This window comes from Heloderma suspectum, chromosome 3, assembly GCF_057233095.1.
Source record: "Heloderma suspectum isolate Gila_16-S chromosome 3, 16-S_ref, whole genome shotgun sequence".
NCBI classification, from domain to species: Eukaryota; Metazoa; Chordata; class Lepidosauria; order Squamata; family Helodermatidae; genus Heloderma; species Heloderma suspectum.
The window spans coordinates 123,820,525-123,845,519 of record NC_139460.1 but is presented as its reverse complement, the minus strand read 5'-3'; the positions used below and the strand labels follow the sequence as shown (position 1 = coordinate 123,845,519).

General features: G+C 43.5%; 2 protein-coding genes across 4 annotated transcripts; one reads left to right on the top strand and one right to left on the bottom strand.

Annotated features, from left to right (window-relative positions):
- Positions 1–243: 243 nt before the first annotated feature.
- On the bottom strand, positions 244–11,668 carry UNC50 (unc-50 inner nuclear membrane RNA binding protein). Of its 3 annotated transcripts, none has more exons than XM_084844372.1 (6): positions 11,624–11,668; positions 5,239–5,522; positions 3,261–3,381; positions 2,363–2,502; positions 2,168–2,269; positions 244–616 (listed from the first exon to the last, which is right to left on the bottom strand). In XM_084844372.1, the coding sequence occupies exons 2-6, from the start codon at positions 5,516–5,518 to the stop codon at positions 480–482; spliced, it is 780 nt and encodes a 259-aa protein (XP_084700498.1). In that variant the 5' UTR covers positions 5,519–5,522; positions 11,624–11,668; the 3' UTR covers positions 244–479. The 3 variants fall into 3 exon arrangements, with proteins under 3 accessions (XP_084700498.1, XP_084700499.1, XP_084700497.1); XM_084844373.1 differs by having other exon boundaries at positions 11,483–11,648; XM_084844371.1 differs by lacking the exon at positions 11,624–11,668 and adding an exon at positions 6,629–6,799.
- Positions 11,669–12,997: 1,329 nt separating this feature from the next.
- Positions 12,998–20,337, top strand: COA5 (cytochrome c oxidase assembly factor 5). The gene is made up of 3 exons (XM_084844374.1): positions 12,998–13,212; positions 16,574–16,657; positions 19,739–20,337. Exons 1-3 carry the CDS (start codon positions 13,111–13,113, stop codon positions 19,778–19,780), a joined length of 228 nt encoding a protein of 75 aa, XP_084700500.1. The 5' UTR covers positions 12,998–13,110; the 3' UTR covers positions 19,781–20,337.
- Positions 20,338–24,995: the final 4,658 nt, after the last annotated feature.

Sequence of the window (24,995 nt, the reverse complement as noted above, 5' to 3'; positions counted from 1 at the left end):
GACAGGTTTGGGGTCTTTCTACTTTATCTGTGAAATGCCACCTATAGATACTCTATACTCATATTTAGTATCTTTTTACATCCATCTTGAGTCCCCACATATTTAGGAGAAGATGACAACCAACCAAACTACTTTCCTGACTCTTCTAGTGTAGAAAATTAGCGCTTCTTGTGAATGGCTTCATTAACCAATAATGCTGCTGCAGCTAGCTGAGCATACCTATGCTACTCAAAGCCACACACATTGGATTTAAAAAAATCTTTATTACAGAGATGTACAACTCTTCCCATGAGGAAGGGACTGCAGAAGAATACAGAATTACTATGTCTGCCATTGTAAATACATCTTTTAAAAAACCAAATACTTTGTACACACCGATCTACAGTGAATAGTGAATTATTTACAGTAATTTACAAGAGTGTATTTCTCACCTATGACAAGAGGCCAAATCAACTCATTTGTTGATAAAGAGTTCAGTTTTATTTCACTCTGTACTTGTAGAAATTACAAAGTGCTCTTGTGAAATTCCATCCCATCGCTAATGAAACCACATAGAGCAGGAAGAGAAGTGCAAATGGGTATAGAAGGACGACTGTGTTCTTCAAGAAAGGCAATGCTGAAAGAGGTATGAGAGCTTCAATACAATGCAAGGTAGCATGTGCTTTCACTGATGTCAACAGGAAATGGCAGTGGGAATCTCCCATTTCTTATTATCTACTACTCTTAAGAAGCTGAAGACTAGTGAGCCTTCAACAAAAAGCACACTCCCAGAGCAATCGCTACTTCTAGTAAATGCATACCATCTTTACACAAAAGGAAGCCTTAAATGAACATATCAAGCTCAAGAGTGAGGCTAGGGGGTGAGGGTATTTCAAGAGTTAAGGTCAATTAAATGGAACAGCAGTGGTTGTGATCTAGAGCAGCGGTCCCCAACCTTTTTTGCACCAGGGACCGGTCTCGTGGAAGACAATTTTTCCACAGACCGGGGGGGGGGGTTCGTGGGTGGACGCCATTTGCGTCCCTGTTCTTTGCAGTAATAGTAAGTAATATTACTTGAACAGGGACATAAATGGTGTCCGTGATCGGAAATCCGCCAGCAGCCGGCAGCTCTGCAGACTCGCTGCGCTGCGGAGCGGAGCCGGCTGGGGCCGGTGAGGATTCCGGTGGGAGGGACGGATCGCATCCCCCCCACGGACCCAAGGTAAGGAGGTTTCGCACACCCCTAAGCGGCCCGGTTCCTAACAGGCCACGGACCAGGACCGGTCTGCAGTCTGCGGCCCAGGGGTTGGGGACCCCGATCTAGGGGATTGCATAACTGGTTCTGTGTATACAACAGCAGACTGCCCGCTCTCTACACAATCTGTTGCTTCAAATTCCAAAATCCTACGATATGAGCCTGACCCATACTTGCTTAATCTGTCAACCTGATATTCCAATAGCAAATTCATTCTGAGAGTGTAATCAAAATGGCACCATCCGTACACAACTGAGAGGCAAGTTGGAGGCTTGAGGGTACCCCAAGGTTTGCAGAAGGACAAAAAAGTCTTTAGAAAAAGCACTAAATAGGAATGCCAAAAAAAAAAACCCAGCCTCAACGGCCAAGGAATGCTGACTAGTGGGAGGCGTGGAACAGAGCAGTGGGCTAGGTGTAGCCCTCCAGATATTGGTGGACTGCAACTCCCATCAGTCCCACCTAGCATAGCCAATGGTGAGGGAAAGGGGAGTTGCAGCCAACAACATCTGGAGGGCCACATGTTCTGCATGCCTGGAATAGAGCATGACTGGATGGCAGTCTCAAAAGGAGCAGTCTACACTGCAACATCATGTTGCTGGTCTCACTAACAAGTTAATGTGCAGTGTACACACCCAAAGCATGTATAGTTTTAGATCAAAATATCCAGTGCCTGTTAGCTCCAAGTTCCAGCTACAACAAGCACAGTACCTTCAAAAAGGGTAGTGGTCATGGAATGTGAGCAAAAACTACTACATGCCATTTATACAGAGCATTTCAAGTGATGAGGCTCTACCTAGCTTGTGCAGTTGCAATTAAGACTCCCCCCTCCACACACCCTTTCCACCCAAGTCTCCTTACCATATAATACAGTTTACACAGCACTTAAAACGCTGCATAAAGAATAGCAGAAAGGACTTGTGAGACATTACTTACCATTGTACCCTAGAAATGTCACATAGATGTAATAACTAATTGCGATCAGCCAGAAGGTATTCCCAGTGAGATAGCCAATAAATGAATCCAACGCAATTATATCTGCAAGAGACAATTACAGTGTCAGTATACAACAATTACAGTGTCAACATACAACAAATTTTTTTCAAGTAAGTGAAGGGAAGATTTACTTACAATGAATGAAGAACAGCTGTATGAAATGCAGGATAACAAGAAGTGGATAGAAAGCATTCAAATGAACATCAAAGGCATATCCCCACTCCACATCAAAGTCTCTGCTCTGGTGCTTTATCAAATACTTATTGGAGACGAACCTTTTTGGGGAGGGAAAATTCAAAACCAATTCATTAAAAAATAAAGTGCCAAGCTTGGCAGTTTCAATATAAGACTGCAACTACACATGAAGGAAACATATATATTTACTATTTGCCATCTGCCATATTTTGTAGTACCCACAAACACTTTTATCCAGAGAACCACAACAAAGAAGTCTTATAGGGCTGTTGTAAGAATGAATGAAAAAGCATATTGAATTTTGTTTTTTTTAGAAGCAGTCTAATAGAAATGCAAATGTATACTTCAGTAGGAAGAAGTATACACACACACACATGCGCGCATGCGCGCGCGCGCACACACACACACACACACACACATATATATATATATATCAAATACTGACTAATATGGCAGCAAATAGACTGTTGCTGTTTGAAGTAGTTTTCCATCTTTGTGGCTACCTTCAGAAGCTAATTCTGGTATCCGAGTTTGTAGTTGTGATAATACTACCACCTAGCGTTTATATAGTACATTTCAAGTATTGTAGCATTTTAGCCATATCTTAAACTGATGTCTTTTTGCCAGAACAGCACTCAATATCTAGCCCTCAAGATTATAAACATGTCTCCTTTAAAACAGACCCCACTCATTTCAGTGGGGCTCACTTTTAAGTATGCATGCTTAGGGCTGAAGTCTTTCTTCTCTAGTAATCACGATACTCTATATTGTGAGATTCTAATGTTAAAGACGCACGCGCGCACACACACCTACCTCTGCTCAGATTAAAGGGACTTACCACATTAAAGTTGAAATTAGGAGACCAACTCCTACACAGTCTATAAACACGACCCAAAGCAGTAGCTTAATCATGTCAACAAATTCAAAGCCCAACACAAAGCCAAATCCTATAGTGGATACTGAAGGAGGAAAACAAAGAGCAGAGACATGTGATTAATTCTTCAGATGGTAAATGCTCAACCTTCAAATAATACCCACGTGCCACCAAAATTTCCTTTCACAGAGATCAAACTTTCCCAAGCTGGTGCCCTCCAGATATGACTAAAACTTCCATTGTCCCTAGCCAGCCTGGCACCAGGTTGGAGAAGGCTGACTTAGATCATAGTGTTCAGAAGCAGCTTCAGCAAACATTAGTCCCTGTCTGCAATAATATGTCTCCATCCCCTATAAAATTCTCCTCCTTGGAGAGGCCCATCTTTTCAACCAGATGTTTCTTTGCTGTCAATACTATTGCCAGGTTCAAAATTAGGACTCTTACACTTGAAGCACGTCAAAAGTATCTTCCTAGCTAAACATTTATAAACTTGCAAAACTCTTTTTTAGAGATGTACTTCTGTGGGGGGGTTTTCAATTCACCAGTTAGTCCAGCCCTGTAAATAAGCCCAGTTGCTAGCTTGCAAAAAATACTGCCTGCTGCAGACTCACAGAAGAGAGATGGAAAGCTGCTTTGCTATGCTGGGTAAAGAAAAGGCAAACTTCCCTGCTCTAGAAGTTCAGTTGGTTTCTATGCTGGGTGCAAAGGAGGAATGGAATGCGCCATCCCTTCTCCAGGAGCCCACTCACCCGCATGGAATTCCTGGTCACCCATGGCTACAAAGCTTGTGCTTAAATGCAAGGCTGAGCTAGTCCACATATAGTCAGGAACTGAATATGTGAATATTTGCGTATACTCTCAGTGAACTTACAAGAACAGTACTTGTAGCTTTCAATTCCTTAGTGCTGTCTAAGGAGCACAGTGTAAAATATATTGTTGAGGACTCGCTTGTTACTATAATCTGTAGGAGCTTAAAAATTTGGTCAGGCATGGCTTGGGCTAAATGGATCATATTCTCTAAATACATAAAGCAAGAAATGGGCAAGTTTGTGGCCCCTGGTGAATCTTTGTGTAAGATGTGGGTGTGTAAAAAAAAAAAAAAAGTCAAATTCTTCTTTCCATTTTTAAAAAGAGCCAGTCACTCATTCTTGCAAAGGTAAAGACATTCATAATATAAGTTCTCAGGATTTCTGTTCCATAATTTTACAAGGATACTTGAGTTTTTAGCACTTGGAGCCTGTAATTATTTGCAGCTTGCCAGAGATAATATACTATAAGCTAGATCTATGGTACAAAGAAATGGCAACCAGAATTTGAGAGAATGGGCCAGTTTGCATGACACAACAGCCCACTGTGGGTTAATTTACCACTGAGGCCACCATTATGAATATGCAACCCTCGACCAGGGGTTGCTGTGGGTTGTCTTAATGTGCGAACTCAGCCGGGGGTGTGTGTGTGTGTGTTATTTGAGGGTTAAACAACTCTCGCATAACCCTAAAACAGATTGTAGGCTATGCAAGCGTTGCTTAGCCCTCAACCCCCGCCATACAGGTTAGCATGACACAACAAGCCATGGCAACCCATGGTTGGGGGCTGCATATCATAATGGTGGCCAGCTTGCACTGCACTCCTCGAGGGTAAATTAACCCACAATGGGCTGTTGCGTCATGCAAACCAGGTCAATGTTTACCAATGTGAAAATAGGATACACTGAAATCTATAGTTTACTCAAAGATCATGGTTTTGACAGACAAGGCTAAAGAGGGAACACGTACTACATTTATGATTTCATTACATGAGGAACATAGGCATGAGTTTTAGCTAAAAGTGACTAAGAGGTATTGCTTGATGTCTTTTTCTATTGTAAGCCCAGCCCCGATTATCACTGTGATGCTTACACTGTTGGCATCTAAGGTATTCAAGAACATTCTCAGGCACTCACCACACAACCAGATACTCAGCAACACAAGGAAAGCAGGGTCATCTCTTGCCCACTGGTCTTTAGTTTGTTTCCTGTACTGAAAGTTTCTGTACACCTTCTGTGGTGAAGTGAATAGATACAACATCTGCCACAAAGCAAATTCGAAGTCCATGTGCCTAAAGTGGAGGAGTCTCCTCAAGTATTTATATCGCTTTGCTCCTGCTGTGTGTCTTGCCGCCTCCCTAGAGGATAAAGATCCATTGCCCTGATCTCGGGAATTAACTGATGTGGTCGGCAACATCTTGCTAAAGGAAAAGAAAACAGGGTAATTAAAACAAAGTTGAGCCACAGCTGTGAGACAACAGGTGCAAGTGACCACATGTAAGCTGCAGTCCTGAACACTTGCTAGGGATTAAGCGCCAAGGAACATAGTGGGTCTTACTTATGAGTAAATATAAATAAGATCCCGCTGTTAAGCATGTAATACTTTAATAGATGAATCTTTACCAGCTGTGCAGCAAAACCAGTCAAGAAAGAGTTCAAGTGGAGGCTTTACAGCCTAGTCTTAGACACACTTTGGAATCGAATGGAGCCTACTTCTCATGAGCATGCTTAGAATTGTATACCTGTCATCTGATTTCACCGCTTTTTTAAATCCTATCTGAAAACAATGCAATCTATGGCTATTTTATCCTACCTGAAAACAATGGAAGCTATGGAAATTAATAGTTTGTAGTTCACCCTAACTCCAATTTGTTATGCATGGGGTTATCCATTTTACACTAATAACAATTCAGTGAGGGAGAGTTAAATTGAGATATAAGTATAGTTACCCAGTGAGCTTCATTGCTGTGAGAACTTGAATCCAGTTCTCCTAGGCCAGAGTCTGACTATCCACTATACTAGGCTGGTTCACACCATAGAACTCAAATATTATGTAAGGTTTACATCATTACTGTATGTAGAATGCCTGACTGCTCCCCTCACTTTCAGTGGAGAAATAAACTTTTTTTGGCTTCTACAAAGACCTGGTTCTCAAAGGTGGCTAATCTGGTATCTAGAATATAGCATCTCAGACATGGTAGACAGGGGCTCTCTTTATTAACATGTTTCTCCATATAAAACTAGGCCAACATCTAGGCCCAGTTCAGATGGAACAAACCACAGCTTGTTGTTACATGCATGGGCCTTGGGCTTGTGTGCTCCCCTTCACCTTTAAATATGAAATTTATGCTACCAATTTAGCCCAGGTATGGTTTTACCCTCTCACTGAGAACTAGGTCTAAGTAAGGACCAGATCATGCATCATTTACATCATGAAGCACCTCTAAAAGATCCCTAGCTTCATCACATAAAGGCGTCCAAGTTTTAAAAAACTGAAAAACCAAAGAATAAACTTGTAAAGAATAACCTCTTGTATGTCTCTCTCAAATACCCTTCTCTGAGGCCTCTCAGGAGAGAAGTCCAACCCATAAAGTACAGGATCTTGTAGAATCCCATTACAAGGTTGCAGTGGATGGCAGTACAGGGTAGAAAGTTCCAACAGTATATTGGCAGCAACAAAAAAATCAAAGAAGGAACAACTGAGCTGCAACCTTTCCCACTGACTTTCAAAGGAAGATTCTCAAATGGCCAGTGAAGGTTGGGAACCAGGAAAATGCATGGCGAACATGAATATGAACAGAAGGAAATAAGAGTCAGTCAAGAGAACTGGAAATGTAAAGAGCAGAGACTGAATGAACATTTGTAAAGGGGGTTACCCTGCCGACAGGCAAGATATACAAGAGAAATGGGGGTGGGGTAAGAAACACAACAGCCTGTGTTTGTCAGAATGCTACAGAGCCAAGTAAGTAAGAGTGTGTGTGTGTGTGTGTGTGTGTGTGTGAGAGAGAGAGAGAGAGAGAGAGAGAGAGACAGCGAGAGAGAGAGACAGCGAGAGAGAGAAGAAGCAGCCCTCTCACAAAGAAAGAACGAGCTATACAAGCGCACCTTTAACAAAGCCAGACCAAACAGGCCCACCCTCAGCACTTCATTCAGCCTCAGTCCCACTGGGTTTGTGCCCAGAATTGCACCCAGAACCACAAAACAAGCCCTACAGTCAGCCTTCCCCAACCTGGTGCCCCCTAGACGTTTTGGACTGCAGCTCCCATCAGCCCCAGCGAGCATGGCCAATGGTCATGAATGCTGGGAATCGTGGTCCTGAATACCTTGAGGGCATCAAGGTTGACCCCTTCATGGATCACTGCCTTGTTGTGGCAAAGGGGCTTGCATAACTCAGTGAAGCCATAAGCTATGCCGTGCAGGGCCACCCAAGACGGACAGGTCATGGCAGAGAGTTCTGACAAAATGTGGTCCACTGGAGAAGGAAATGGCAACCCACTCCAGTATTCCTGCCAAGAAAACCCCATGGAACGTATCACAAGGCTAAAAGATATAATGCCGGAAGATGAGCCCCTCAGGTCGGAAGGTGTCCAATATACTACTGGGGAAGAACAGAGGATATTTCCAAGTAGCACCAGAAAGAGTGCTACTCACCTAGCACTCTACTAGGCCTCATCTGGAGTACTGTGTCCAGTTCTGGGCACCACACTTTAAGAAGGATGCAGACAAGCTGGAGAGGGTTCAAAGGAGGGCACAAAGATGATCAGGGGACTGGAAACAAAGCCCTATGAAGAGAGACTGAAAGAACTGGGCATTTTTAGCCTTGAGAAGAGAAGACTGAGGGGAGATATGATAGCACTCTTCAAGTATTTGAAAGGTTGTCACAGAGAAGAAGGCCAGGATCTCTTCTTGATCATCCCAGAGTGCAGGACACGGAATAATGGGCTCAAGTTACAGGAAGCCAGATTCCGGCTGAACATCAGGAAAAACTTCCTGAGTGTCAGAGCAATACGGCAATGGAACCAATTACCTGGGGAGGTGGTGGGCTCTCCCACACTGGAGGCCTTTAAGACGAGGCTGGACAGCCATTTGTCAGGGATGCTCTGACTTGGATTCCTGCATTGAGCAGGGGGTTGGACTCGATGGCCTTGTAGGCCCCTTCCAACCCTACTATTCTATGATTCTATGAGTGAAGCAGCTGGGCCAAAGCCGAAAGGACACTCAGCTGTGCATGTGTCTGGTGGTGAAAAGAAAATCCGATGCTGTAAAGAACAATATTGTTTAGGAACCTGGAATGTCAGATCAATGAATCAAGGTAAGCTGGAGATAGTCAAACATGAGATGGCAAGATTGAACATCAACATCTTGGGAATCAGCGAACTAAAATGGACAGGCATGGGTGAATTTCATTCAGGTGACCATCATATCTACTACTGTGGGCAAGAATCCCTTCGAAGAAATGGAGTAGCACCCATAGTCAACAAAAGGGTGGGAAAAGCAGTACTGGGGTACAATCTCAAAAACGACAGAATGATCTCAGTACGAATCCAAGGCAAACCATTCAACATCACAATAATTCAAGTCTGTGCTCCAACCACTGAGGCCGAAGAAGCTGAGGTTGATCGGTTCTATGAAGACCTACAACACCTTCTAGAACTAACACCAAAAAAAGATGTCCTCTTCATCATAGGGGATTGGAATGCTGAAGTAGGAAGTCAAGAAATCACCGGGATAACAGGCAGGCATGGCCTTGGTGTACAAAATGAAGGACAAAGGCTAACAGAGTTTTGCCAAGAGAACACGCTGATCATAGCAAACACTCTTTTCCAACAGCACAAGAGGCGACTCTACACATGGACATCACCAGATGGTCAATATCGAAATCAGATTGATTATGTACTTTGCAGCCAAAGATGGAGAAGCTCTGTACAGTCAGTAAAAACAAGACCTGGAGCTGACTGTGGCTCAGATCATGAGCTGCTTCTTGCAAAATTTCAGCTTAAATTGAAGAACGTAGGGAAAACCACTAAACCATTCAGGTATGACCTAAATCATATCCCTGATGAATATACAGTGGAGGTGAGGAATAGATTTCAGGGATTAGACCTGATAGACAGAGTGCCTGAGGAACTATGGACGGAGGTCCGTAACATTGTTCAGGAGGCAGCAACGAAATCCATCCCCAAGAAAAAGAAATGCAAGAAAGCCAAGTGGCTGTCTGATGAGGCTTTACAAGTAGCTGAGGAAAGAATGGAAGCGAAAAGCAAGGGAGAAAGGGGAAGAGATATCCAACTGAATGCAGATTTCCAGAGAATAGCAAGGAGAGACAAGAAGGCCTTCTTAAATGAACAATGCAAAGAAATTGAGGAAAACAATAGAATGGGAAAGTCAAGAGATCTCTTCATGAAAATTGGAGATCTCAAGGGAACGTTTTGTGCAAAGACGGGCATGATAAAGGACAAAGAAGGCAGGGACCTAACAGAAGCAGATGAGATTAAGAAGAGGTGGAAAGAATACACAGAAGAAATATACAGGAAAGATCTGAATGTCCCTGATAGCCATGACAGTGTGCTCACTGAACTTGAGCCGGACATCCTCGAGAGTGAAGTCAAGTGGGCCTTAGGAAGCATTACTAACAACAAAGCTAGCAGAGATGACAGTATTCCAGCTGAGCTATTTAAAATCCTAAAAGATGATGCTGTTAAAGTGCTGCACTCAATATGCCAACAACTTTGGAACACTCAACAGTGGCCACAAGACTGGAAAAGGTCAGTTTACATTCCAATTCCAAAGAAGGGCAATGCCAAAGAGTGTTCAAACTACCATACAATTGCGCTCATTTCACATGCCAGCAAGGTGATGCTCAAAATCCTACACGCTAGGCTTCAGCAGTATGTGAACCGAGAACTACAGAAAGTTCAAGCTGGGTTTCGAAGAGGCAGAGGAACTAGAGATCAAATCGCCAACATTCGCTGGATCATGGAGAAAGCAAGAGAATTCCAGAAAAACGTCTATTTCTGCTTCATTGACTACGCTAAAGCCTTTGATTGTGTGGATCACAACAAACTCTGGCAAATTCTTCAAGAGATGGGAGTACCAGGCCACTTTACCTGTCTCCTGAGAAACCTGTACGAGGGTCAAGAAGCAACAGTAAGAACCGGACATGGAACAACCAATTGGTTCAAAATTGGGAAAGGAGTACGACAAGGCTGCATATTGTCACCCTGTTTATTTAACTTATATGCAGAGTACATAATGAGAAACGCCAGACTGGATGAATCACAGGTCAGAATTAAGACTGCCGGGAGAATTATCAACAACCTCAGATACGCAGACAATGCCACCCTAATGGCAGAAAGCGAAGAGGATCTCAAGAGCCTCTTGTTGAGGGTGAAAGAGGAGAGTGCAAAAAAATGGTTTGAAACTCAACATTAAAAAAACTAAGATCATGGCATCTGGCCCCATCACTTCCTGGCATATAGAAGGGGAAGAAATGGAAGCAGTGACAGATTTTATTTTCTTGGGCTCCGAGATCACCGCAGACGGTGACTGTAGCCATGAAATTAAAAGACGCTTGCTCCTTGGGAGGAAAACTATGGCAAACCTAGACAGCATAGTCAGAAGCAGAGACATCACCTTGCCAACAAAGGTCCGTCTAATCAAAGCTATGGTTTTCCCAATAGTAACGTATGGCTGTGAGAGCTGGACTATAAGGAAGGCTGAGCGCCAAAGAATCGATGCTTTCCAACTGTGGTGCTGGAGAAGACTCTTACGAGTCCCCTGGACTGCAAGGAGGTCAAATCAGTCCATCCTAAAGGAAATCGACCCTGACTGCTCATTGGAAGGACAGATACTGAAGCTGAAGCTCAAATATTTTGGCCACCTAATGCGAAGAGAAAACTCTCTGGAAAAGACACTGATGCTGGGAAAGACTGAAGGCAAAAGGAGAAGGGGACGGCAGAGGATGAGATGGCTAGATAGCATCACCGATGCAATGGATATGAACTTGAGCACGGTCCGGGAGAGTGCGCAGGACAGGAAGGCCTGGCGTGCTATGGTCCATGGGGTCACGAAGAGTCAGACACGACTGAACAACAACAATCAAGGTTGAGAAGATCGGACTAAGCGCATGAGAATTGTTCCACAAGACATCATAAGCCCACTTGGTAAGACTGGCTTGACAAGGGAGCGGAGCGCAGTTGCTCAGGGAGTGACAGAGGAAAGCCCGTCGTTACCTTTTGAGGGGGGAAATTAACGGAGGGGAAGCGGAGAGGGGAAGCGGAGAGGGGCAACAATCGTTAGCGCGCGCCTGTTAAGAGTTGCACGAGCGCGAGCTCGCTCCACCCGGGACCTCCGCGCTCTACAACCCGCGCAGAGAACTCACAGAACGTTCCACCCGTTTACACGCCCCTGCGGCTCCCAGCCCTCTTCTTCGTTGCGCCGGGGGGGGGGGGGGGAAGAAACCCGCCCGCCCCACTCAACGCGGGTCGTTTTATCGCCTCCGACACCGCCGTTGCCAACTCACAGCGGCGGAGCCTCTGTTTTCCCCCGTAACTTCCGGCAAGAACGCGGCAAGGCGCAGGCGCGCGCACAAGACGCAAGTGGGTTCGCCGACTGCGCGAGCTCCTTAGCGAGCCGTAGTGCATGGTGGGTAGCCTCCCCGTGTGATGGTGACGGTGAGGCGTTTGGGTGAAGCGTACAGAGCTTTTAAGAGTGTAGAGGGGGCCGTAGTTTGAATTTTGAGTTTCAGCGTTTAATTCCCCCCCCCCTCCAGGGGCGGAAGTTGAAGCTGCCCATAGAAATCAATCCAACGTTTTAACGTAGCTGTGAATGTGACTGAGCGGCGAGTTTCCTTTCCTTCCTCTTCGACCCAATGAAAAACAAAAAATGTTACAGCAAAGACAGGATTGCCTGCTCTTTCAAACTCGGTTCGTACTTTGCCTTAGATACTTATTTTGAGTGTGTGAAGCCTACACGCAACTCAGTGGAGTATGAGGTCCTTGCCTGCGGCTCAAGTGCTCGATGCGGCGTGGGGGCCGGTCTGAGGAGGCGATATAAGCTGATCCATCTCCGCTGCAATCCGAGGGGCGTTTTGTAGAGGGGATGTTTAGCTGGAAGTGCATGCCGCGTTGCAGGGCTCTAATGAGCAGCTCTGCACACAGCTCCGCCCGACCTGCAATACGGATATGTAATAACCGCGGATGGACTGACTACACTGGAGGACCGTTGAATGCTGTCGTATCAGCCTAGCCCCAGACTTGCAGCGCTGGACGAGCTAAGAGTTTGTGGCATGCTACTTTCCCAGCCTCGGCCCAACCTGCAATATTTATTTATTTAGGACATTTCTAGAACACTTCTCTATTTAAATATCTGACGGACTCTGAGCGGGGTGTAACTGCTGGACTACATTGCAGGGTTCTCGTAAAACACTCAGTTGTAAAACCCAGCCTGACCCCCCCCCCCCCCGTTTCCAGTACTCAGAGCCAACTACACCACAGGGCTGTCGTGAGCCATTCCCTCACAGGTACCGCCCCTGCCAAACTGAAACAGGGGCATGCTGTACTGAATTTACAGCTGCGGGGCTATTTATTGAAGTATCGAAAGACTAAAAAAAAATTAAAAAATGACACTTTCCCAACACAAAACGGACCAAGTTGGGAAGAACAGGGACTCCTCTCTCTCGGCTACTGCCTTTTGTTTGCGGGGTGGACACGGTGCTGCTAAACAGCAGCCACGTTCAAATCTCGGCTTTCTCTATTGATTTCCACAGACAGCTCCGTACTTCCGCCCTGCGGGACATTTAAAATGGTTTCTCGACGAGGGCCCAGGGAATGGCGCATGCGGACAGTGCGGGGGCGCTCTCTACCTTTTTTCTAACTCTATGGGTAGGTGAGAGGTTGCGCAAGATGGCGGCGCCCGGGCTGTAAGGTGGTGGCGGTGGTGGTGGTTGGTGGCGCTGAACTGATTAATCGCGGGGGAGCGAAAGGAGCGCAGGGGGAGCCAGTCGCCGCGATGCCCAAATACTACGAAGACAAAGAGACGGATGGGCGCGCGTGCGCGGGGTTGCGCGAGGACTTGATATCTTGCCTGCGCGAGAGTTGGTGCGTCGCCGAGGTAGTGAAGGCAGCAGGAAGGGGGAACTCGAGGCGTCGCTTAGGCAGCGCCGGTGGGGTCGGGGGAGGCTTTGTTTTTGAGGAGGGCGGCCAGATCCTGACCGTGACCTGCTTGCTCCCTGCACTTGCAAGGCTGCAGGATCACAGTTATGCGAGTGCGCCCCTGCAGCTCGGTGGGTAGTCTTGCCACAAGTTCTCAACTGCTGAATAAAGATGAAATATCCCACGTACTAAATTGCGGTACTCGACGTACTGTTAAAGGCCTGGCACATAAAATATGTCGTTTTGTTATGATCTCACAGGGTGTTCCTTATTTTGGAGCTCTTTGGGTGGCACCTCTTATCAAAGTGGAACTGATTTTTGAGAACCATGCATAGGGTTGGGCTGCAGTCCTAAACTTAATTATTTTGAAATAGACCCCCTTGACATCAGTGGGGTGTTCTTCCTGAAGAGCTTTCTGAGCAGTTTCTAAAGGTGCAGTAGTTACCTCAGTTTCATAGATATACCATGCACGTTACATATACTAGATATTGCATACTGTACACATTGCATATATTGGAGCTGTTTCTTGTTTGGCTTTGCCAAGGCCACAGCTGTCTTTAACTTGGTCTGAGAAGGAACTCCAGGATTTGTAGTCAAACCAGTTTCTCACCAGTTGTTTAGTTTGCAATACACTATTGGGCCGTCTGCCATAACAAATGCATGAAAGCTCTAAATAGCAACATCAGGTGTGATTGGTGAATCTGTATTTCTTTAGGGAAAAGGTTGGGGAACTGGAAACTTCCCTTCCATTTCCATGTTTTCTGGACCATGTTAGAATGCAAATATAAAATCACGGGTGCTCTCCCCTCCCCTTCTTTGTTTTTAATTTAAGAACATAAGAAGAGCCATGCTGGACCAAGGGTCCATCTAGTCCAGCATTGTGTTCACATAGTGGCCAACCAGCAGTTGACCAGGAACTCACAAGCAGGGATATGAGTGCAACTGCACCCTCCCACCCATGTTCCCCAGCAACTGGTGTACATAGGCTCACTGCCTCTGCTACTGGAGGTAGCACATAGCCATCAAGACTAGTAACCATTGATAGCCTTTTCCTCCAGGAATTTGTCTAACCTTTTAAAACCATCCAAATTGGTGGCCATCACTACATCCTGTGGAAGTGAATTCCCTATGCACTGTGTACTTCTTTTTATCTGTCCTGAGTATCCCACCAATCAGCTTCATAGGATGAGCCTAGGTTCTAGTATTGTGAGAGAAGGAGAAAAATGACCCCATCCACATTCTCCACACCATGCATAATTTCGTAGACCTCTATCATGTCTCCCCTTACCCTCCTTTTTTCCAAGCTAAACAATCCCAGCTGTTGTAACCTTCTCTCATAGGGGAATATCCAGCCCCTTGATAACTTCAGTTGCCCTTTTCTGCACTTTTTCCCGCTCTACAATATCTTTTTTCTGGTGGTGACCAGAAGTGTACAGAGTATTCCAAGTGTGGTCACATCATAGATTTGTATAAGGGCAGTATGATATTGGCAGTTTTATTCTAAATTCCTTCTCTAATTATGCAGATGGGTGGCTAATAAATCAAATAAATAAATAACATGGAGTTTGCCTTTTTTACAGCAGCCTCACACTGGGTGGACAGTTAATATGTAAAAATTTAACTGTAAATATGTATAATATACCCTAAGCCCTCGAATTGCAATGGTTTTGTAAGTGTGAATAAGCTTTGAATTCCACATATAGTCCAGCAGAGCAAAATATTTTGTTAAAAGGTAAGATAATATAGAAATGGTATGTCCTAAGTTGTCATTTTTGGAGAAGTGCTATAGCCCATATTCTTACAGCCAAAGTTGTCTGAAATTATTTAAAGTAGTGCAATACTGTTTCTTGTATGTAGACTTGTTAGCCAAATTAACAGATTGATTCTGAAGTTACAGACCTGTGTATGGTTACGTAGGAGTAATCCTCAATGAACTTAATGGAACTTCTAAGTAAGTGTGTTTTGGATTACAGTGCCACAGCCCAATATTGTGCTTGTTTATTTAGAAGTAAGCCTCATAAAGTTCAGTGGACTTACTCTCAAGTAAGTGTGGATAGGGTTGCAGTGCTAATTTTTGAAAAGTATATCTGAGCATAGGTATGTATGTTACTAAGCCTGCAACCCTGTGTGCAATTAACAGGGGATAATTCTCATTAAACTAAGTGGAACTTTGAGTAAAATTGTAAGAGGCATAGTACTGGTGCAAAGAAGAAAATCTATTTTCCTGACTGTTAGAGCAATATGACAATGGAACCAATTACCTAGGGAGGTAGTGGGCTCTCCCACACTGGAGGCATTCAAGATGAGGCTGGACAGCCATCTGTCGGGGATGCTCTGACTTGGATTCCTGCACTGAGCAGGGGGTTGGACTCGATGGCCTTGTAGGCCCCCTCCAACCCTACTATTCTATGATTCTACTTGACCAAATCTGGTATGCATTTAAGATAACGGGTTATATCCAATGTTAGTCTCATGTAACTTCCAATCATTTCAATTAATCTGCTTTAAGCAGGACTAACACTGAATACAACTCTAGGTTATTTCAAATGGAGAATTGTAATTAAGACTTCTGAAATTAGAACTAATTTTGTATAGCTTTGGAAAAAAAAAACCCTTTTGTGTGTGCACTGTTGGCCTGGAATTTAGGAATGCATGATTACACTATGAATGAAAGTAGAGACTACAGTAAAAATTATACACCAATTTTGTTTATGAAGAATATGCTTGCAAAACCACATGGGAATATGGTTATGAGAATGTGTACTATTGTAGTTTCCCATTACCATGACCAAATTGACAAATTAGGGCATAGCATTTTCAATTAGTTATTCTTATAACACAATTATTCTCCTGGATTTCATATTTTCATGGCAAGAACGTGCCCATATGATTCCATCCAAGCTCTAAGATTGGCTTCAGAACCCCTGTTCCCTCATTAGTTAAGATCAGAAAGATACCAGGGACCAGGACTTTATGGCTGTGGAACTTCCTATCTAGGGAAATCTCTTACCATCTTTAGATGGTCTGTGAAGACGTTTTGTTCTGCAAGATTTTCTGTGAGCAAGTCTTCACTATCTCTGTGCTGACTGCAAGAAACATTTTTTAAAAGTTTGCTGCTTTTTTCTCTTACATTCATTTTAATTGTTCTTTATTATTGTTTTTACTCTAAACTGCCTTAGAAAGATTTTATTTTGAAAGGCAAGGGTTAAATGAATAAATAAAATATCTATGCTGAGTGTGGCTGTTGGGTTTTCTGTGTGAAAACTGTGGAACAGTTTTCTGTGTCTGTTGGAGCTTAACTCTGTTATCTTTTGTGACAGGAAGGAAAAAGCCCCAGACTGTGCTTGAAAGAAGGATATTGTAGAGGCTTACTAGTTTCATTTTTTGAATGCAAAAGATCAATGGTGAGTCAGTAGATTCCATTGCAAATTAGTCTCACTTTTTTCTTAAGTACCATATTTTTGATAAGACACAACTGAAATATTTTATGTCCATGTGTTACAAATACTTTAGCTCTTGCGGTTCTGTAGTAGCCATATTTAAGGCTACAGTTCCTTTATTTTGTGTACAAATTTCACTGCCATTCCATAGAGAATGATACAGCTATATATTAGCTGGGGGAAGGTCTATCTGTATTTTCGGTCAATGATATTAAACCAAGAACCTTGAGACAGGAAACACTGTAGTATTTAATTTGTATAGTATAATTACTTTTCTGAACTCTGGAAATGAAGTGGTTTTATATGGGAGGAAGCAGGGAGTGCACTTAATCCCTACTCCAACAGTGTCCTTAAGCACAATGGTGTCCCTAAGCTGAGTTGGAAACAGATGCCAAGATCTGTGAACAGGGATGGGGGTGGGGAGCCAGTTTACTTTGTCCCATATAAATAATTGACTTCTAGTTGTGGACTGCAATGTGGAATGCATTTACTGGGAGAGGGCAAAAGAGGTCTACCACTCCAGACACAGGTGATCCCAGTTCATCAGTGTTAAGGAAATATCTGAGTCAGGTTAGGTTGAATAGTCAGGAATTTATTAAAGCACAGACAGAGCTGTGGAGAGTCAGTAGAAACTGGGTTTCCTCAAATACAAGAAACAGGATGCATTTATACAGACTGTTAGTTAGAGAACAAAGAAAATATACTATGCATGCTCAAGAGCTAATTTAGCTCAGCAGCAATCTTATCAGCACAGCTGCCTTATCTTCAGGGATGAGCTACTTTGGTGGACAGGAATTTCTTCTTATAATGAGCAAGCTGGAATTATGGTCTCATGGTCAGACACATTCTCTCAATCTCATCAGGCACGTTGCCTGAATCAATCTACTTACAAGGCCTAGTCAGGTCTACCTTCACATCAGCAAAAGGGATTTTCGCTACCTCAACTGAGGTCCAGCTTGCAGCCAGCTTTCTCTGTTCCATAGAATCCAGTGGGAGCCATTAGACACTGAACCCATCTCCTGCCTCTGGATAACTTTGTTTGTGTATGACACAGCCTGTGACAGAATTACTAGCCGATTTGTAATTTTAATGAACTATTAAGGTCATCTCAAGAGGCCTTGATCAGGATTTCTCCCTCATGTGAGATCCTTTCTGTAGCGGCTCAGAGTGTGGCTGCTTCTGTGGTGGCTCTGACATTGCTATAGGAAACTGATACCGCAGGAAACTCCTGCGAGAGATTAACCAACACTTCAGAGTTGGGTATTGTCAATATGTTGATAACACCTAGCTCTATTTTTCTTTATCTAAGCATCCAGGAGTGGTTGCTTGGCCCTAAACCAGTGTCGGAAACTGTGGGCAGTTGGATGAGATTAAACAAACTGAAGTTGAATCCAGGGATGATAGAGGTGATGCTGGCCCTCTTGAGAGAACTGTTGCTTTGCCTGCTTTGTGTGGAGGAGTGCAATTCATTGGATCATATCCATAGCCTTAGAGTTCTCCTGGGAAAACCAGGAGCCAATGGTGGCCAGGTGTACCATTGTACAGGATCTGACTGTTTCTGGAGCACAGGGATCTTGCTGTGTCCTCCTCTGCATCCCACCAGTGCGAGACCTACACCATGGTGGGACATGGGAGAGGGCCTTCTCTGCTGTGGCACCCTAGTTGTGGAATGCCCTCCCCTTGGATGCCTGAGTGGTGCAGATGTTGGTTTCGTTTTGGGTCCAAGTTAAAACTTGGCTTTTCTCCAAAGCCTTTGAAAGCTAATTGAATTCCCTAAAGCTGCACACTGTTTTAACTGTTTTATTGTTTTAGATTTTAATTGGTATTAGCTTGTTTAATGGTTTAATATGCTTTTAGCTGTTTAAATTATTTATTGTTTTACACTGTTGAAATAGATTTTATCTGTATGCCGCCCTGAGATCTTAATGATATAGGGCGGGATACAGATGTTTTAAATAAATAAATAAATATTTGTGCTTTCATAACCTTGATTATTGATTACTGTGTTTGCTTTATGTGGCAAGAGTGGGCAGAAGGTAGATCTGCATCTCTAGATCTACCTTGTAGATCAACAGGGATGTAACTCACAACAGCAGCAACAAAATGACTCCCACCCCCTGTCCTAAATTACCCTGTTGAAATGAAAAAAGCTTGGGGCAACCAGGAGTAAATTGTTGTGTGCAAGAGGTGAGAGCTCCGTTCAGTTCCAGTACTCAAAACAAATTCCTGGGCTAAGAATTCTTTAATTGAAGGTGTATGTCTTATCTTCCAGTCGCTTGGTGCAACTCCGGGCTCTAAAAAACAAAGTAGATCCCCAAAGCCTCAAATCTGCCTATGTCTGTTATATGGGACTTCTAAAACTGCTGCAGAATGCCACAGCCTGTCACATGATGATAGGGGGGCAAGAATATATCAAACAAATTTTGCTGCAATTGCACATGTTTACTTGTAAGCTTCCAGGATCGGTTTAAGGTGCTTACTTTTAAAGCCCTACCGACTTGGGCCAACATACTTCAGACATTACCTCTCTCTATTTGAACCTCAATGATGGTTACAAACTTTTGATCAGCTCCTGCTATGTGAGGTAAAATCATCCAGAGCTAGGAGAAGGGCTTTTTACTGTGATTGCCCCAATTGCAATGATTTCCCTCTGCATGTCAAATCTAGTTCTTCCTTTATAGCCTTCCAAAAGAGCAACAAGATCTGCTGAATTTGGGTGGCTTTTGAGGCTGACTTGAACGGTGGCTGATGTACATCACAATGTTTTGCTACTGAATTTGTTGTTTTCGTTGTGTATTAGGTAGCTTTATTTCATTTTTATATAAACCATATTAAACTTAGGAAAGAGGGTGTATAAATATTTTAAATTAACAGCAATATGTTTAGGATTCCTTAAAAAAATTAATCTAAATAACATCCTAAGTGTCATCAACTTTTCTTTATGATGCTCTCTTGTGCTTTTTTATAGGACACCAATAACAGAAAACTGATAGTTGTAGAACTGGAGTGTTATAATTCTAATTTAAATTTGTTTCTTCTTAAAAGTTGGATTGCAGAGCAAGATTCAGAGGAAGAAAGGGATACTGAAGCTCGCCATTAAGAAGCAAGCAACAAGCATGGGCAATCCTGCATGCGTTCGTACCTGAGATTAAAGGACTGGAATAAAGAGATTACATTCTGTATTTCCCCAAACACTTCTTCACTTCTGGGGATGAAAACTATTTGTCTTCAAGCACTGAATAATATTTCTGACTACTAGAAGTACAAAAATGAAAATCAAGTCTGGCAATTTGGGGTGGTGATATTTTTTCAGTAGAATATATCTCCTCTCTCAAGTCACAGAGTACTGGCCTTGTTGCTTACTAGTATTCTGCAGTGATACAGAAGTAGGTTGTCAGCTTGTTCTCATGAGAGATGGGTGCTCCAGTCCAGGAAGGGATATCCAAGTGTGGAATCAGCACAGTTCCAATGTTCATCTGGGCCCTGTTGAACTAGTTGTGTATGCGTTTGATGCAGAACAGGATGTATATCCCCATCCAGACCCACTAATTCCTGTGTGCAATTAGAGCTGGATCAGATTATTTTCTGCAAACACAGTAGTCTCAATAAGTGGTTAATGTTCAATAATAAATTGGTGAAATGTCTGTCTTGTATTCTATGGCATTCTTTACCTATCTTATTTTTTAAATCATTTTACATAATTATTTTAATACATATATTAGCTTATATTTATCACATTCATCCTTTAAGATAAGTCACTAAGGGAGCAATCCTATGGCCGCTAGTCAGCGACTAGACAGCCATAAGATATCTTGCTTTCCGGGAACCGACCTACGAGGTCGGTTCCCAAAGAACTGACCTTCCCCTACTTGTGCGCTGCCTCGAAGGCGGAGAAGCCCTGTGCTCCACGCTCACAATAGGAGTATGGTGCAGCCGAAACGGGGCTTTCTAGGGGGCGTTCCAGAGCAGGGAGGGCGGAATGCTGATACGACGCATCCAACGTGTCATCCAGCAGCCCCCTCCCCTGGTCCACCATCCCGCGGCTAGACAGCAAAAACTGCAGGGCAGGAGGAGCATGGAGGGAACTCCTCTCACCCCTCCTCTCACCCCTGCCCCTCACAGCTGCCATGAAAGAACCATGCTGGCTGTTTTCTGAGGTTGCAAATGCAGCCTCTGAAAACCTCGGAGAGGTCAGTAGGGGCGTTCTGGTGGGCATGGAGGAGAGAGGAGAGGCCAAATTACGAAAAATCCTATGGACTCTCTAACCCCTGTCCTGCCCCAACCCTGCCAGCATGTCTTCTTTAGATGGGTTCAGAGTTTTGTCTAGATGAAAACTGAAACAGCCACACGGAGAGGCAAAAATTGCATCCCGTCACTCCTCCCAACCTGCTAGCAGCATCCTGGCAGGACATTGGATGCATGGAATTCTCTGAGCTCAGAGGCTTCCGTTTATCAAAGACGCAACCCATAGGATTGTGCCCTAAATGGAGGTTTAGAGGCAGTGCCTTACCAAAGATCATACAATGACAAAATGAAAGTTTTGAACCCTTGATTTACCAGGTGTATATCCAACTTATTACAGGACCACAATGCTATTACTGTATTTGTGGGGTCTATCTTTCGGTCTGTTTTTGTTTCCTTTTATTGGTTAATTGTCTTTGTAATTTGTGGTTGAAGTTTAAAATTTTGATTAGGATCAAGTGAAGAAAAGATTTATTCTGTAGTGAGTTGGATCCTGATTTAATCATACTTGGATAGAATTTTTGAAATCAATGAACCAAATGCGTTTACTCTAAGTATGACTCTAGATTCAACCCATTGTCCGCTCACTGATCAGCACACCTAGGATTTATAGTGTAATTCTGGCTAGAACTAATATCACCAGAAAAACCCTGTCAATATTTGGATGTTGACTTTCTTATTACTAGGGATGTGCGGATTTTGTAAAAATCCATCCTGTCTGCATTTTGTGGATTGTTGGGTGCTTTTAATTCCATCGTCTGCTTCTTGATGGAATGAGATTTTTCCCCCAATTTCCCTAATTTACACAAATTCACACTTGCAAAAATGCACAAATCCACCCAAGATACACATTTTCATCCTTTAGCCTATGGGGGAAATGTGCATTTTCAGCCAGTCTTTTTAAATTTTTCATATTTTTCGATGACTAAATTTCCGTAAAATTCTGGAAAGTAAAAAATAGGTCTGCAAGTCCATGGAATCTGTGTGACTTGGGAAAAGCTGGTCTGCTGAGGAATCTGTGTATTGGATTCATAGAAATCCAAACATTTGATTCTCTGACGTCCCTATTTATGACTGGTTATAATCTAACTTGATTTCTGCTTCATGGAGCATAGACAAAGTACTGCAAGCTTTCACATTGCAGACAACAGCTGGTGGTATCCTAGTGGCAATAACTTTGGAACTAGGAGATCTTGATGCTGCTTTTAAAAAAATCCCTTTTCAATGAAGCATACCTCCATACATACTGGAACTGAAGTTCACAATTTTTCTCAAGCTTTTATTATTGCTCAATATAAATTATACTTTATAGTGTTATGGATATTATAGTAATGTTCTAGTGAGTTTTTTTCCATACCAACATTCCTTGAATTCTTGTGCATCATCTTACTGTTGGTACATAAATCTGTAACCAGTTTTATTAACTCAAGTGCATATAATAGGAAAGCAGAGGTTTTTTTCCTGTAGTGTATAGAATATTCCTTTTTGCAGCAACTTTTCAAAAGTAAGCAAAACTTTTATCCAAGCCTCATTGGACATCTCATTATCCTGTAGGAGTTTTGGAGAAATACCTATAAAATAGAACAACTAATCATTGCAACTAGCTATGGCAACTTAGGGCGCAATCCTACGGCCGCTAGTCAGTGGCTAGACAGCCATAGGATAGGTTGGTTCCCAGAAACTGACCTCCATCCCCTCCCGTGCTGCCTTGTAGGCAGAGCGGATCGACCCCGCACTCATAAGAGGAGCACAAAATGGCTCCGGGGGGGGGGGTTGGGCAGGGAGGGCAAAAGTGCCTTTCCTATGCGTCGTCTGGCATCCGACACCCCCCCCACCCCTTCTCTGACTTCCCGTGGCTAGACAGCTGAAATCAGCTGTCTAGCTGCGAATGCAGGGCAGCTGAAGTGCGCGGGGGACGATCCCCTCTGTGCTGCTCCTGTGCTGCATTGGATAGGCGGTTGCCTCTGAGTTTGGAGGCATCCGCCTATCCTGATAGGATTGCGCCCTTGGACAACTGAAGAGGTGGAGCTCCCCAACAATCTTCAGCACTGGGAATCTTTAAAGCCTGAAGAGTGTTTGCTGCAAGCGATGGTTTTGTCCATGAAAAATTGGCAAGCATGCAGGATAATTTACAGGTTTCTCTGTAACCCAAAGATATTCCAACATGTTGCCATATTATGCAATCTTCCACATATTCACTCCTTTCCAACCTGTATATTAGATGCCAACAGTTTATCACAAGTTAAAGCATGAAACTAAAGAAAAACTTAAGAAATGTGGTTTCTATGGTTCAGATTAGGGATGGCCATTTAGCTACCTAAGAAGCAACTTTTACTGGCTTTCATCAGCCCTACCAAATCCTAATGGCATTTAAAAAAAAAAAGCCTCCCCACATGTTAGGAAGAAGAGCCTGGTTTTCAAAAGGTATGTTGGGGTGTATGTATTTCATATGAAAAAGCAATACAGCAAAGGCCAGGCTCTTTTACTAATTTGCTTCTTTTGGGTAGTATGGTTGTTTCCATCCCCCCCCCTCCCCTTACTTGACACTTTCATAGTGCCTCAGCAAATGTGCTCCATAACTGTGATGCTCTTAATGCTGTCTGGTACCATCTTAAATAAAGTGCTGCACCAGCTGTGAGGGTGTCAAATTGCTATGACAAATACATCTCTGACTCTAGGATCTGGACAATACAGTAGATACCAAGAATACAGATGTTGGGCATCCTTACTCTAAACTTGCTTATTTGCTGATCACCCTTTAAGCTCAGTACCTGACTTATTTCTTAGAGTAATTAAATTATTTAAATGTTCTTAGAGTCTGAATAGTACTCATGATAGCTCCGTTAAGCCCAATGAAAATCAATTCACAGGTCAGACAGAACTGAACCCCCTCCCCAACACACTGGTTCAGAGGTAGGCAACGTGGTGCTCATGAGCATCAGGGTGCCCCTGGATACCTTTCTTGGCATCCGCCGAGGTGCCCCACTTTATTTTTTTAAATAGCATTTTCAAGTGAGATCCTCCAGCTGCTGTCATCTTTATTTTTCATGAATGACTCTGAGCCACATGTGGGGCTCAGAGAGATTCTTGGGAAATGAAGATGATGTGCTGCTGCAGGCCAGGGCTTTCCTCTGCAGTGTGCCCTGCCACCAAGGAAAAGAATGGGGGGAAAGAAAAAGGTCTGTTGTCTCTGCTGTCGGGTAAGCTGGGGTGGGGTTAAGAGAGCAGTGGAGGACTATGGAGAGCAATTGCAGGGGCTAGGAAGGGTAGCCGTAAGCCAGCTAGGGGGTCAGGGAAGCCAGCAGGGGTGGAAGAGAGAGAAAATGCCTTCTGTAGAATAGGTTTATGTTGACACTGAAAACTGTGGGTTCAAAGGAGTTGTTTAGTGTGTTGGGGCTCAGACCCCACCTCTGCCTTGTACTCGGCCTTTTGGGCAGGTTACTTGTCCCTTGTGACTAGCCATGCTTTGCATGGCATGGCAGCCATTTTGTGGTGGTGCCTGGGACAGATTCTGAAATTGCCAGGTGTGCCCATTGGCTCCAAAAGTTTGCCTACCCTTGCAGTGGATAGAGAGACTGGTATAAAAAGTGGAAGGGAGGAGTTGGTATCCTAACAGGGCTTCTCGCTGCTTTTTCTGTACTTCGTAAGTGGAAACTGGTGATTTGAGGTTACCCTCATTTCTACTTGAGTTACTTTTTAAGAATATAGTTGTCTTATTATAGCCTGTATGTTCCCGAGATATTCATTAGCGTACTCTTTCAATTGCTAAGTACCCGTTTACTCCAGGGAGATTCCTTTCTAATGTGATTTCATAGATTTCTGTTTAAGATTTCTGTTTAAGATTCCTAACTGCATATTTACCCAATATATATTTCTATGAATTACTATGGCCTTAAATCCAATATACCATTTGTAGAAGAAATTGCTGCGCTAGCAGAGCTCTGCTGCCTTTTCCAGCCATACAAGCACTAGCAGACCACTTTGTCAACCTAAAGTCTGCAAGCAGTTGTCCAACTGATTGTGCAACCAGAACTTTAATTGTTTTCTCCCCTTGTGCAAA

Excerpts from the sequence above, each read along its gene's own strand:
- UNC50 (XM_084844371.1), bottom strand. The coding sequence starts at position 6,717 with ATGGGATTCTACAAGATCCTGTACTTTATGGGTTGGACTTCTCTCCTG. Across the intron at positions 5,523-6,628 it reads TTGAGAGAGACATACAAGAG|CAAGATGTTGCCGACCACAT; the intron begins GTTATTCTTTAC and ends CTTTTCCTTTAG. Across the intron at positions 2,270-2,362 it reads ACAGCTGTTCTTCATTCATT|ATATAATTGCGTTGGATTCA; the intron begins GTAAGTAAATCT and ends TGTCTCTTGCAG.
- COA5 (XM_084844374.1), top strand. The coding sequence starts at position 13,111 with ATGCCCAAATACTACGAAGACAAAGAGACGGATGGGCGCGCGTGCGCG. Across the intron at positions 13,213-16,573 it reads AGAGTTGGTGCGTCGCCGAG|GAAGGAAAAAGCCCCAGACT; the intron begins GTAGTGAAGGCA and ends CTTTTGTGACAG. Across the intron at positions 16,658-19,738 it reads TTGAATGCAAAAGATCAATG|TTGGATTGCAGAGCAAGATT; the intron begins GTGAGTCAGTAG and ends TCTTCTTAAAAG.